The sequence below is a fragment of the Temnothorax nylanderi genome, unplaced genomic scaffold (assembly GCF_030848795.1).
Source record: "Temnothorax nylanderi isolate EJ_2023f unplaced genomic scaffold, tnyl_v1.0 TNYL_tig0003_pilon, whole genome shotgun sequence".
In the NCBI taxonomy this organism is placed as follows: Eukaryota; Metazoa; Arthropoda; class Insecta; order Hymenoptera; family Formicidae; genus Temnothorax; species Temnothorax nylanderi.
In genome coordinates this window covers 461800-475418 of record NW_027249065.1, presented here as the reverse complement: position 1 = coordinate 475418, position 13619 = coordinate 461800, and the positions used below count along the sequence as shown (strand labels likewise).

General features: G+C 38.9%; 1 protein-coding gene across 3 annotated transcripts in view; it reads right to left on the bottom strand.

Moving 5' to 3' along the window:
- The window catches only part of LOC139770678 (uncharacterized), a 194609-nt gene that overhangs the window by 61046 nt on the left and 119944 nt on the right, over positions 1-13619 (bottom strand). For all 3 annotated transcript variants that reach the window (XM_071702785.1, XM_071702794.1, XM_071702804.1), the window contains one exon: positions 12522-12660. In XM_071702785.1, coding sequence (XP_071558886.1) covers positions 12522-12660 — 139 coding nt within the window. The remainder of the gene's footprint in view (positions 1-12521; positions 12661-13619) is intronic.

Sequence of the window (13619 nt, the reverse complement as noted above, 5' to 3'; positions counted from 1 at the left end):
CTTTCCTCTAAATACTCATTGTTTCTCCTGCTACAACAAATCCACGGAATACTCGTCGCAAATCGAGTTAATATTGGGAAGCAACTACGTCGGTTCGCGCTTAATTCAATCATCTCAACCTAAGTAACCTATGTTCCTACGTAGTGTCGCATATAGAGAACTATGCTCGGTCTACATCGTTACTTTCTATATAAATTAAATAGGATATATAATGGTATATTCTATCAATCCATGTATATACCATCGAACGCGCGAGCATGGCATGCGAGAAAAACCAATCCATTTCGGCGTATATTGCAAGATAAAAGATTCACATTATTTCTCGCTTCTGACGTCATAACTCGGAATTCGATGAAGAAGACCGGGACCTTAAGGTCCCGGAATCCCAAATAGGGGTCTCGAAATATAATCCCGAGGAATTCCGGGGCGTCGGGGGATCAGGTGCCGCGGCTATGCCGAGGTACATACACAACGAAATCCCGTCGCGCTCGCGATAAGCCGAGCGCCTTTCCTCATCAGCATGATAAATAAACGCGAAAGTAAATACAAGTGTACCGCGACTAGTGAATATCCCCCTTAGATCGAGATAAGCGCACCCGGAGTACACTTATCTGTCGCCGGGTACATAATCTCCATTCCTCCCGTCCCACCAGATGAGCTCAAAGTTTCTCTGCGCGCGCGAGAGAGAGAGAGAGAGAGAGAAAGGGTGTGGAGGTATAAAGAGAAAGAGCAGGTATCGTTATCATAGAAATCGCGATATTACGCAGCATATGGCCGCGCTGTATTAGTAAGCAGAAACGGGAGAGCGCACACCGGATTTCATCGTTTTCATCTTCCTCCTTCATTCCACGTTCATGTCACCCCGCGCTTCTCACCCCCAGCCCTCACCCTCGTCGACTTTCCCTCCCTTCGAACACCTTTTTTACATCTCACCCCTTACCTCTTCCCTAACGGCGGCGGCTCTTTTGTCGGGAATTTATCCACTCAGATATCGGCCGTGTCCTCGTAACTCTTGGATTTCCAGCCGTCTTTTCCTCCTTTTTCTTTTTTTTCCCCTCCATCGACCCCGCTGTCTCTCTTTTTTTTTCTATCTCTCTTTCATCCGTTTGTCGTCACCCCAGAGAGGTTCGAAAGTTCGATCTTTGACCGTTTGCCGTCGTTCCGGTCTTATGTTTCAACGTTTTAGACATTTCAGATTCAAGAGCTCTATTCTTTTTTTTTATATTCTTCCCTCTCTTACGTTCTCGCTCCGGTTACGCTAGATTACACCTCGTATTTTTTTTCTCGTGATGTCTTGCGGCGGCGAACAGGTTCTTTTTCTTCCACTGTACGAGCGGTGAAAATTTTCTCATTCAGCATGAATTACAATCTTCTCATAATTTTTAGCTTTTCGCGACATTTATTGTCGATCAGATCTTTCAACATGCGTCTCGCGTTAAATTTACATAAAATGTTAAATAAATCTTTTTATGCCAAAGAATATTTAATTATGTGATATTATCTTATAAAATATGGTATTATCATTGTCTACTGCAAGGATGAGAACGTAAAAAAGAATTACTTGAAAAACTCGGAGGGATCAAAGGGTTAATAGGGTGCAAATTGCAATCTTACGTCTTCGTTCCTACAGTTGGTTATACCGGCTTCCTCGGGTTCCATCTTGTCGAACTTTTCTTTCGTCGGTCTTGCTTCTGTGGCCCTCGGTAGAAATTTATCCACTTACTTATCTGACGTACTGAAGCTCCAAGGGGAATATCTTTCTTGTGTGTAGCCCCGGTCGAAAATTCAATCTTTGACTATGTTCGACATCTTTATTACTTCCAAAAGCCTTCTCTCTATCTTCGTTGAAAATTCGCGCGGGTATTATATTAAGGTAGGAAAAGAGTGCGCTCTCTCTTTCTTTCGCGGAATGAATATTGCGAGGAAATTCAATTCGACACATTTTAGGTTTCATATTAATTTTGCAGATTTTGCAACATTTTCATGGCACGTTGCTGGCACGTTATTTTTCATAATTATTTTGTAGTATCTACACGTGCCTGCGATACATAATTTTTTGAGTTTATAGAAAAATCAATAATTATTATTCAGAAATAAATGGTCCCTCGTAGGATATAAACTTTAAGAAAGTGACTTCCTCGCTTTAACTCGTTTAAATTCTGTTTCTCAAACTTTTATTTTTTCCACTTACAAATCTTTTCTATTTTATGACATTCAATTGTAATGACAACGTTGCATAATATCTTTAGTGGTTTAGATTTCGGAAAATTTCGCGAAATTATCGCAAAGCCTGGCCAGATCGTTCCTTGCCTGATTTTAATGCAGCTGCCCAGAAGTCAGCATGAGACGTATTGAGGCTGAAGCCCAGCGTGACTTGCGAGCTGGCTTCCCTTTGATATCGCTTTCCCTCGTTCTCTTTTCTTCCGCGGCGTAAGCTTTTTACTCGCAGAATTCTCGTCGCGCGGGATGAGTCTGGAGGTTATCTACTGTCGATTGACCGGTTCTGGCAGCACGCCAAATCCTTTTGGCCGTCCTTATGCGGCCTAACGTCTCCCTTTATCTATCCCTCTTTCTCTCTTTCTTTCCCTTCTTTCGTTTTTCGCACCTTTTTCACACCGTTCTCATTTCTTCTTCGATCCTGAACCGTCTCGCCATTACTTTACTAGCGCCTTTTCTTCTTTTATCGTTCTGATGCGTTCTCTTTGTCACCACGCGCTGTGTTTGACGGATGCTTTCTTGTTTTTCCCTGTTTTTCTCTTCTGTCTTTGTACTCTCTTCTCTCTTGTAATTTTGTCTCGAGAGTCTTCTGTACACTTTACTTTCCATTCCGAAAACGCTTTACTCTTGAGTGTCTCTGGGAGAGACTCGAGCTAGACTCTGAGGTTTGCATTTCTGCCGAAGAAATCAGCTGAAATCAGCTTTGAGAATTCATTAAATTAACTTATTGCAATTATTTAAATTTAATTTGCAGCTTGCGAGAAAATTAAACATTTTTAAATCCTATTTTTCAATAAAAGAAGACGATTAATACTTGATTTTGATATCATATAAGTGACAAAATGTGTAGTTTTCATTATAATTTGTTCTGAGCTACGATTTATCTGATCCAACGTATTATAATTTGAATATATTAATGATTTCTGCTTAAAGAGATGACCTCATCTTTACTTTTGCAATTAACGATATCTCGCAAGAGTCATTTGAAATAAATAATCTTGCGCTCATTATCAGAGTTTCAACTGCAAACGGAGTCTAATAGATTTTCCTGTGATTTTTTTTGCGCGAAAACATTGACGATTACATTGATCCGCTATCTCGATCTAGACCAGCGCACACATTTTATCTGCCCCGTTCATGTCGCAAAGCATGTGACAGATGACTACTATCAATCAGCTGATCAGCTGATCACCTGAGTGTAGTAACGTGATAGCGTACGTCCCACATAAGCAACACACTTATACGCTGCTTTCTTTAATAATGGTGCGCATGCTCCGGATTTTTGAAACGCTATAACTCGGCGAAAAATTGACGTAGCGCGACAGAAACAAATTTTCTGTATTACGCGCGTTCCGTATAGATGATTCTTCAAAATATACATTCTTACTATGATATATATGTGTATATATATATATAGAATGCTGGATTTTGAAATATAGAAAAGAGTTATTGATCCATTAAAAAAAAGACCGTCCATTTAAAATTAGATATTATAAATATCAGCGACTGACCGATTATCTAAAACTTTTTATATAATTCTAATCGTTAGTTAATGACAATTAAGAACGCTAACTAATTCGAAAAATGGCAATAAAAAATGTCATTTGTAAAAATACTTACTGTTACTTTTTCTGACTTAATTTCTTTTTCTTTTTCAGATCAAGTGATTTAAGTAACGGAAGATCGTCATATATATATATATATATATATATATATCGGCATCGAAGTACCCATTGGAAATTCTGTCTCATCATTATCGAAGGTAAGCGATCTAACAGACTTGCTTCTGAGCGCCGGCGATCGTTCTTCGGCTCCTCGTCTGCGATCTAAATTTCTTTCCGCCATCCACGTTTCACATTACTGCCGTCTGGATGGTCTCACGAAGAAAGAACTCGGGCTAGACTCGGGCATCTACTTTCTTTTTTACTCATCGCTCAAAGCCACGAGGATGCTCTGACAGAATCTGCCGGTCAGGATGCATCGATAAGGGCTTTCCACGTAGCTTTCCGTAATTCCCATCTAGTGTCGTTTATCTTTTGCAACTTGTTTATGGTTGCGCCTTTTTGAAATGCCGCCAAGATACCGCATGCAAAAGTTCAATCGATTGGAGCTAATTCTGATTAATTACTTTCTGCTATCAGTGAGAAAAGAAAACAGGCAGCAAGGTTCTGCTCGTTTACTATTAAAATAAGACATATTATTGTCTCATATATTATTAGAAAAATAATATGATAATTATTATATTAAGCTCTGTTTTAACAAGTTTTTAGTAATAGTTAAAAAAAAATCATTAGCGAGAAAATTTAGCTTTGATCAATTAGTAAAGATATAATATATGACAATTTAACGTATTTGGATAATATATAAAATATGAAATATATAAAATTTTACATGAAAATTCAATTATTTTAATATTGTTGGGATGAATTAAATCTTTCTTTTTATGTAGCCGCAATGTTTTAAAATATCTCAGAAAAGACTATTAACTATATATAAAAGCACACGTGTATATATATATAATAAAAAGTTAAATATTAATAGCGTTCAGCTTCATTGCATGTCTCTTTTGACAAGACTTCGAGAGAACACTATAATTTCACTGATTCATTAAAGTGTCAGTGGTTTAATTATACCATGTTATTCGGAATATCTGCATTATCCGTCTTAACAACTCCAACTCCATTAACTTAATGGCATAAGTCCGGGGATAATTACAAGTTGCATAAACCTAATATCGGTGCAATATCGTTAGCTGATCTCATCTGATAATGCGGTGATAATGACGTAATGATTGCACGTTACGCTACGAATCAATATCACATATCGATTATCAAATTATACGAAGCCATTCGCAAAAGCTGAACAGTATTAGAATCTCATTACGATGTCGTACATTGCGTTTTCGTTATTGCCCGTGGTTTGCGTAGCATGTACTTTCGGTAACAATATAATATATCGTTCGGTTATTAGTTACGCAAACAGAGCTGGTGTAACTCCACAGCTAACTAGTGCCTTTTGCTGAATTAATTCAGTTCTTAATCTCTGCGTATCTCGTACAATTCCTGTTTATCATGGGGATTTAAATATTCTCCTCTGGAAGAGGAAATACTGGAGCCACTCGAGACAGCGAGAAGGCGCAGCCGGAGGAATATTTTCCGGCGCGTAAAGCTAATTAATGGCGCACGCCGGTCTAATTTATCGCGGTGATACGCGGCGGATAAAGCGGCGAAAGAACGCGGCGTTGTAGCGTATCCGCATTTATACTCTCGTTAAATAAATCCGCCCGACCCGGAGTTCCTACGTGGCTCCTAACGTGCTACGCGAAAAGCCCGGAAGCCGCATTGCACGCAGGTAAATGGTAGATTCTACGGTTTGGCATGCACACGCGGTACGTGCTCCTGCCACACTTTTCCTTTTTTCTTCAGGGAGAACATTCAGTTATATGTGTGTGTGCGTAAGTTAGCACGAACGTTTTCACGCGAGTTCTGGGGCGAACTTATCGGCGTGGTTTACTTATAAAATTTCGAGCTGCTGTAATGGGGCAAGCGAGCGAGCATTTGCGTTGAGAGAGGTGTGGTCCACAATAAATCACATAGCAATGATCCAATAATTTAGTAATAGTGATAAAAAAAATGCAATCCATTGCAGGACACGAATTTCAAACAAGATTAATATCGAATTAATTAAAGAATGGAAATAACAGAAGCAGTGATCTCATCTTGCTCGCGAATATCGCTAATCGCGCGCTGCATTTTCTTTATGGCATATCTGGTAAATAGGGTAAATCCCTATACCGGTTCGTTACTTCCAATTTTCGGAAGTCGTGTTTTCTCACTTCGGAATTCGGCGCTTATTGCACGATACGCTTAATTAGATACACGAACCACGAACTCGGGGATTTCGTGCGACGGTTATACCTGCCACGTGGACCGGCGACGGCACGGTTTAATAAGGTCCACCGGAAGTTGCTTCGCAATTTAATATTCAGCCAAGAGTAGTAGAGGTGTGAGAATACCGTGTATACGCGGAAATGACAATGCCCTGTTTGAGCAGGAAAAGGGAACGAGTATAGGTCGTACAAATTAACTTGTTCGAGAGAATTACCAAGTAGTAGCTGGGCCATGAGGGCATCCAGCTAAATAAGCGATGCACTTTAACCAAAGATTCTTTTTTTCTCTCCGTTTCTGTTCGCAGATCGTGTGAACATTCGTTCGCGCCTCTCTTCTATACCATTTCACTTTTATCAAAGTTATAATAATTATATCATCATCAGTTTTATCATTATTATACATGCTGTTGACATTATTATTTGTATAATTTTTTCATAACAATGTCAGACAATGTGCCATGAGAAAAATTTTTTATTATAATGTAATGTCAAATTTGATGAAAAAAGTAAGAAAATCACGTATGAATTAACTGAATGCATTTGTGAATTTATGGTTAAAAGACCATTGATAAACGGATAATGAGCAGTTCGGCAAACAATCAATGTAAATTCTTTGCGATGTAAAAACGCAAGACTGACGCGTGACGTTAATCTTTTAATTCGAAAACAATGGTCAACCAATTTTTTATTGATATACAGATAGCGATTAACTCGTCACTCCGTCACGCCGCAAATAACTTTTTCCGACGATGGGCAGCTGGCTCGAATTATGGAGAGGGTTAAATTGGCATTTATCGAAACGAAATCGCGCGCAGTGTACTCGCGGAAGTACTATCGGCTTTAATTAAGCAATCACGCGTCGGCCACAAATGATCAATCCGCGTGCGCACGAGTACGGGGTCGTTTCCCCATTTTCTCCCGTTGCCCCTCCGCACCCGCCTTTTCGAGGCTGATTTTCATTAGGGCACATCCTCCACCAATCGAGTAGGTATCCGTAATCAATTCGCGAGTGCAACGAGGTGCTCGTAGCTCGTCGTGCGTAACGCCTGCGTTTGTTGCATCAGAATAATGCGCTTTGCCAGAATTAAACTCAACGCCATTCCACGGGCGCACTTTCGATATTTTCGTCTTGTGTTTTCCGTTAAATCTTTCGTTAAAACCACCGGTTTGTCACGTGAAGATTTAATAACATCCGGACGTCGCGTGCATGGAATAAAAACCAACGAACATTAATTGCTTCTTCGAGCGTTAGTCCGTTGTTGATCGTCTCGACAGTGAGCCGTGAGTTCGAACGCGAATCGAAATTCAGCACGATTACAAAAGCTGCCCGATTATCTGTACGTTATTTAACTGAAGATTTGATCGTCCGAGTATTGTTTAAGAAAATACTTGGACAGAGAGAGACATGCGAACGGTAGAAAAATAGTTGGAAAGATTAAAAGGTTAAAAGAAAAATAGTAGAAAAGAAAAATCGTTGAAAAAATTAAAAGGGAGAAGATAGATTATTATATCTTCCTATTTTATCTTCCTCTTAACATTATTACCTTCCAATTAATTCTAATAATTGGGATTCTATATAAGAGTAAAAGATTGAGATATTTAACGCACACATGGAATTATAATTGCGTTTAATATCAGAATGGCCTGATCTGCTGAATTGCGACATAATGGGAAATTGTTCTACCTATAACGAAAATGATCTTCCGACATTGTCTGCGAGCTATCGATCGACTGTATTGTGCGTGGCTGACATTATTACTGTACATGCTACTGAAATATATCGCTAATTAGGTGCCACCGATAATCAATAAGCACGCGGTAATAATTTATCATAAATTGTCTTTTTGAATAATGGATTTCGCGACAATAATTTATGCTAATTCGTCTCCTTATATATTGAAGATAAAATCTTTTAATCTCAATAAATTATTACATATTATTTCGACGTAAAAGAATCTTCCATTTTACAAATTTATGAGAGTTGCAAAATATTGATATATCTGGATTATAAAGATTATAATGAAAAGTGTTATTGATAAGAAAAACAGCGCGTTTTGACATCAATAAATGAATTTAAGCGCTTTGAAGTGAAAGGAGCCCCGGTTTTATCCGACTTGCTTCTTTTGTCGGTTGACTTATGTTATCGAGGGGACGCGAAAGAGTTGGCAGAGTGTCGCGGAGGACGAACGATCGAGAGGAGACCAAATCCTCGACGACGTCTCTCATGTATAATCCAAGAGTTTGTATCTTCTCGAGAAAACGCTATTCTGCCTGGGTATGCTTTCCAGATTAGGTATTTCTGTTTCTACATCTGCTATACTTTCACATCGCGATATCCTAACGAGATTTTTCAAATTACATGGCCAAGATAGCGCCTTGTAATATGCGCGATGAAAATTGTGTTATATGCATTGCGCATTTCATATGCATGATTAAAATTAAAAAATTAATCATGTTAAAATTGGATAACCGAATACAATGGAGCATTTCACTATTTTGTTTAATTTAACTAAAACTACCAAGGGAGTCAAAATAACTTGTTTGATATTATTTTAAATAATTTTAATTATTATTCATTTTTCAAATATCACAATTTCTGAAATTTTCTCTGACTTTTATTGAAATATACAGGTAATTAATTTCATAAATTTGTTTTCTCTTTTTTTTATTTTGACCTCTTCGGTATATAGACATAGATATATAGGTTAATCTTCAGTAGTTCTATAATGTTAAAGTTTAATTTAATATCTCGGATGTACATAAAGAAGTAACTTGTATTTGCTTAATTTCTCAATTGTCTAGTTTCTTGTTTCTTAATTTAATACTGCTCGCTTTTAGGTATATTATTAATTAGCGTGAAATTAATAGCTGCTATAACAGTAAAGGGCGAGTAGCTGTTCGCTATTCAGTGTCTAATACAATAGACGTGCTGAAAGGAGCATTTGCTCGCAATGTTTCCATTTGGATGACTTTTTATGACCGCAGAAATGTGAAGAATAACTAGTAAATCAGACACAGAAAGACGCTTCATTAAGCTGCTGGCGTTCATGAGGATATATGCATTTCCAACCGTTTTATACATTTTTTCTGGATGCCCCTCTTTCATATGTTGTTCAAATACGCGTACGGTTATATGTACTCTTCATTATGAGAAATATCAGCGGCCCCAAAGGGTATAAAGCGCCGCTTCCACGAGAGTCGCGCTTTTCGCAACTGCATAAATTATGTTCGTTTGCCTTGGTAAAAATTTACCAAGGTAAATGCTCTGCGTATGAGTGATATTAAATTCTTATTCGCAAATTGTCGACGAGATGAAGCGTACATTTGACTTTTCTTGTCTTAAATAATTCAGCCAAGTACTTAATATTAACAACAACGTGAAATCTCTATTACCGGTCGCGTGACGATATACTTCTCGCATTTTTCCGAATTAATAAAAAACAATTTCCACGCCGGCAGCAGCTGGCAGATGTAATAATTGCTCCAACGCACAATTTTCTGTATTTCTCCATAAGATCTCGCGCAATATTCGCGGAATTCATCTCCGAATAATATTTTTGCTGCATGCGTTGCTTTTTTAATATCGCGCCGACACAAAGGCCATTTACAAATTACGTGTCTTTCATTCATCGCAAAACTAATCCGACGCGGAATGGTACGCGGAAAACGTTCCGGGGGCTCCCTTGAATTTTTTCATTGTGTTTCGGAAGCAGTCTGCGAGCTCGCGCCGTTTCAATTACTTTATGCAAACGTCGCGATTCCGTAATTTTCCTCCCGTATCGATCAACACGAACCGCCATCGTGTTTACGAAAACTTTTTTCTCGTTACAGGCCGTATTTACGTAACTATTTTATACATCGCAACGAGTTGTATTTTCGAAAAAAATTGACGCACATCGATGTACATCGCTTAAACAAAAACGAGCCTTACATAAAAAAGATTTTATTCCGTTCCATTCAGACGTCGCCAATGGACGACTCGATCAATTTCACTTCGAGTATGATGTGAAACAACGCTCACGAGAAAACAATTGAACGGCAGTCACGGGATGTACAAAATCTGCATTCGACCGGCACGATCGTAACACCTCGACATTTGCGCCAGCAAGTTCAAACTCGAGCGAATCGAAAGCCGAGATAGGCTCGCTCTCGCGAAAATATTCGACGGGACAGGTGAATTCGTTTTTTTTTCTACTTTTTTTGATGATGCATCGTGATAAACGATGTAAATTTTGTGTGTGTGGAGAAGGAGTTCCTGTGGCACCTTTGCCACGGACAGAAACAAATTTCGTATAGTCGACAGGGCTCGCAACTGGAAGCCCGTTCTCTTCGCAGTTACGCGTTCCTCTTTTTCCTCTCCGGCCAGTTTCCGTTTCCTCTTTTCCCTTTCTCTCCCTCTTTCATATCGTTCTAAAACGCTGTACATCTATTAAACAGATCAAATAGTCGTACATATTTTCTTTTCGAAAATGTTTACTTAAAATGATAATTTGCTTAACTGTATCATATAATAATGTTCGCATTTTTTTCGTTACTTTAAGTTGTAGATAATTCGTTGAATTCCTGATATAATCCTTAATAAATAAAAGAAAGTCTTTGAAAGACATAAATTTAAATTAACGCAAGTGACAATGAAGTATCGGAACTCAATGTTTAAATGAAGAATAGAGTTATTTCCGAAGTCGCTCTCGAGCATTCACTGTTTTGCAGATTTACAACCTCACCGTCCAATCCATGATATGGCAGTTTCGTCTGCTCGATAGGTATACAGTGTTTTATCCTGGACATGTCTCGTCACTCGCGGGAGATTTACGTAGCCCCGGTCAAGAATCGAAAGCCGCGAGCGATAGCCAGAATTGCGGACGCGTTATTTTTTCGAGGGAGCCTATTCATCGGTACCTGTCGTCCCGAAACCGGCTTTCACGTTGCCGGTGAAAAAGAAAAAGGGACGCGTTCGTATGGCGACCATTTAATCGATCTCGCGGACCGCGAACGGAGGCGTTTGGCGAAGATAAATTTCGGCGTTGATTGATTCTCGGTACGATAACGATGCCACCGGCGATAATGCTGTTTCCCTTCCGTGGCCCGACAAAATCGAGCACTGTGCCGATTTATTTGTTGGCGATTTCATTCGCGTTGCCGAATCGGGCAAATTAGTGTCGCCCAATGCCATTTCAACGAGGGGAAACTTGATAAGCGCAGGCGGTCGCGTATTTTACGTGATTCGTGTATGAATTATAATGCACATAATTAAACGATTAATTGAAACATACAGATTTAATGGCGGCCGAGAGCGGCGGAAACGCGAACGAAATCAGCGTAAGTGTATTATATTATCGTAAAATGTTCGGCTGGCCACGCGCGGCTTTTATCACTTAATTGCCTATTAATGTTCAAATTATTAAAATATAATCGTGCGAAAAGATACACGCATTAGTGGCATATTTTTTTCTTTTTTAAATAAATTGCATTAAATTTTTTAAACCTATATTTATAATTGATATCTAAATAATACTTTAAAAAATGATATTTTATGATAAGCTGTGTGCTAACCACTGCGTACTCAATAATAATAATATAGATTAATTCGAGGAAAATTTAATATTTGACATAAGACATAATCCGCAGATATAGCTTTTATTGCAAACAGAGAATTATAATAACAATGTGATCAAGTTTTTATTAAAAGAAAATAAATCCCACGTTTTTTACGGACTTTGTGATGACACAATTGCAATATTACAAAATATCGAAAAATATTGTTATTGAATGTATCTCGTTTAATATTATTATATATATATGCATAAAACAACAATACGGCCGAATGCGCGTGTAATTAAAAAGTATATTTGAGTGGGAGAGCATCCAAGACACGAATTAATGGCGCAAGGATGTGCGGAATGGTTGGCGGTGCAAAACCGGTGGACAACTATTTTACAATAAAACAGCACGCCACACACGCGGGTGTTACCGAAATAGTTTATCGCGCGCATGCAGGTATACATAAATATTCCATAATGGCAGATATTGTTGGCGGTAACTCAAACAGGCAGGCAGGAGTCTCTATTGGGCTTTCATGAATTAATGAGATGGTGTAGAATTTTATGTGTAACAGGAGAATATATATATTACCGCATATAATTACTGATTTATCACAAAAAAGTTAGTTAGGGAAGGATTGAATCCATTAAAAGTAATTTCGTGAGCTACTTTTAATCGATTTACAAGATTTACATAATTTGGTATGATGGATATATTTAAATAACGCAAATATATGAAAAAAAAACTGAAACTCGCGTTTCGACGAATAAAATCTAACAGTAATTGATTTAATTCTGTGTTTTCTACATTGACAACGACACGATATCTTCCCGGTATATAACATGATGTAATTAAGAAAGAAACAGATGCTTACAAATCACCGTCAGATTGGCCGTCTGATAAGTGGTGGCGAAAGACGGCGCCTCGGTGGAGACTTCGCATTTGTATTGGCCGGAGCTCTGCAAGGCGAGGTCCTTCAATCTTATCCATCTTTGTTCGCCGTTCGGTCGTGTCTGCGGGCAGAAAGAATGCGGTAAGGTATTTGCTTTGCTAATGGAGGATTTTTGTATCGGGACGTGATATTGTCCTGTAGCGACGGATCTAGACTCGGATCCCACTCGTAGTTAGGGCTTACTTACGATTGTGTATGTGCACGTGTACTTCGTGCGCACCCGAGACAATCAACGCTTGATTGTATTGGGCGGAGTAATGAAATTTCCGAAGATAACGCGGAATTCAATTTTTCGAGTCAAGAATGGTTACAGTAGCCCCTGAGATACGTACACGTCTTCAAAAATTCAATATCAAGATTGTAGTTACAAAGCGACAAATTACATGTCAAAGACATGCACACAAATTACAGATGCGCGATTGTACAAAGCATTAATAAATAGGAAAATAACATTTTGAGAAAATACATGTTCTTTACACATCAAGATTTTCTTCTTTTATCTACATTAAAGTAAAACTTTTCATAAAAGCAGCACTGAAAGATTCTACATCAGACGTGCTTATGCTTTTTTATTTCTCAAAGCTTGCACGGTTTACGGTGCACGGTTTATATGACTCTCTCTGACCATGTTCAAACAGTTGTACATTTTGCAGCTGGCTCTTGACAGGGTTAATTAGACTCGACCTACCGCATGTCTCTATCTGTCACGTACTCGAAGAGTCATGTCTCCGCTATCGGAACGGTGACCGTGTTGTCTTCGCGGGCTATGCATCGCCGTTCTCCACGTGCGACTTCATTGCGAGGTGGGGAAGGCGCGGGGACGTTTGTGGCTTATCGATAATTCATGGCCCGTTACCAGAGCCCGAGATATGGTCTCGGTTGCTCTCGCATTAGGTTCGATTAGATACATCCGCGGTCCAATTAGCTCTCCGCGATATGCGACGACGAGACGGGCGCGACGATGCGGGGAGTTCCTTTCCTGTCCTATCATTCAACATCTATAGGAAATCAAGCGTCCGT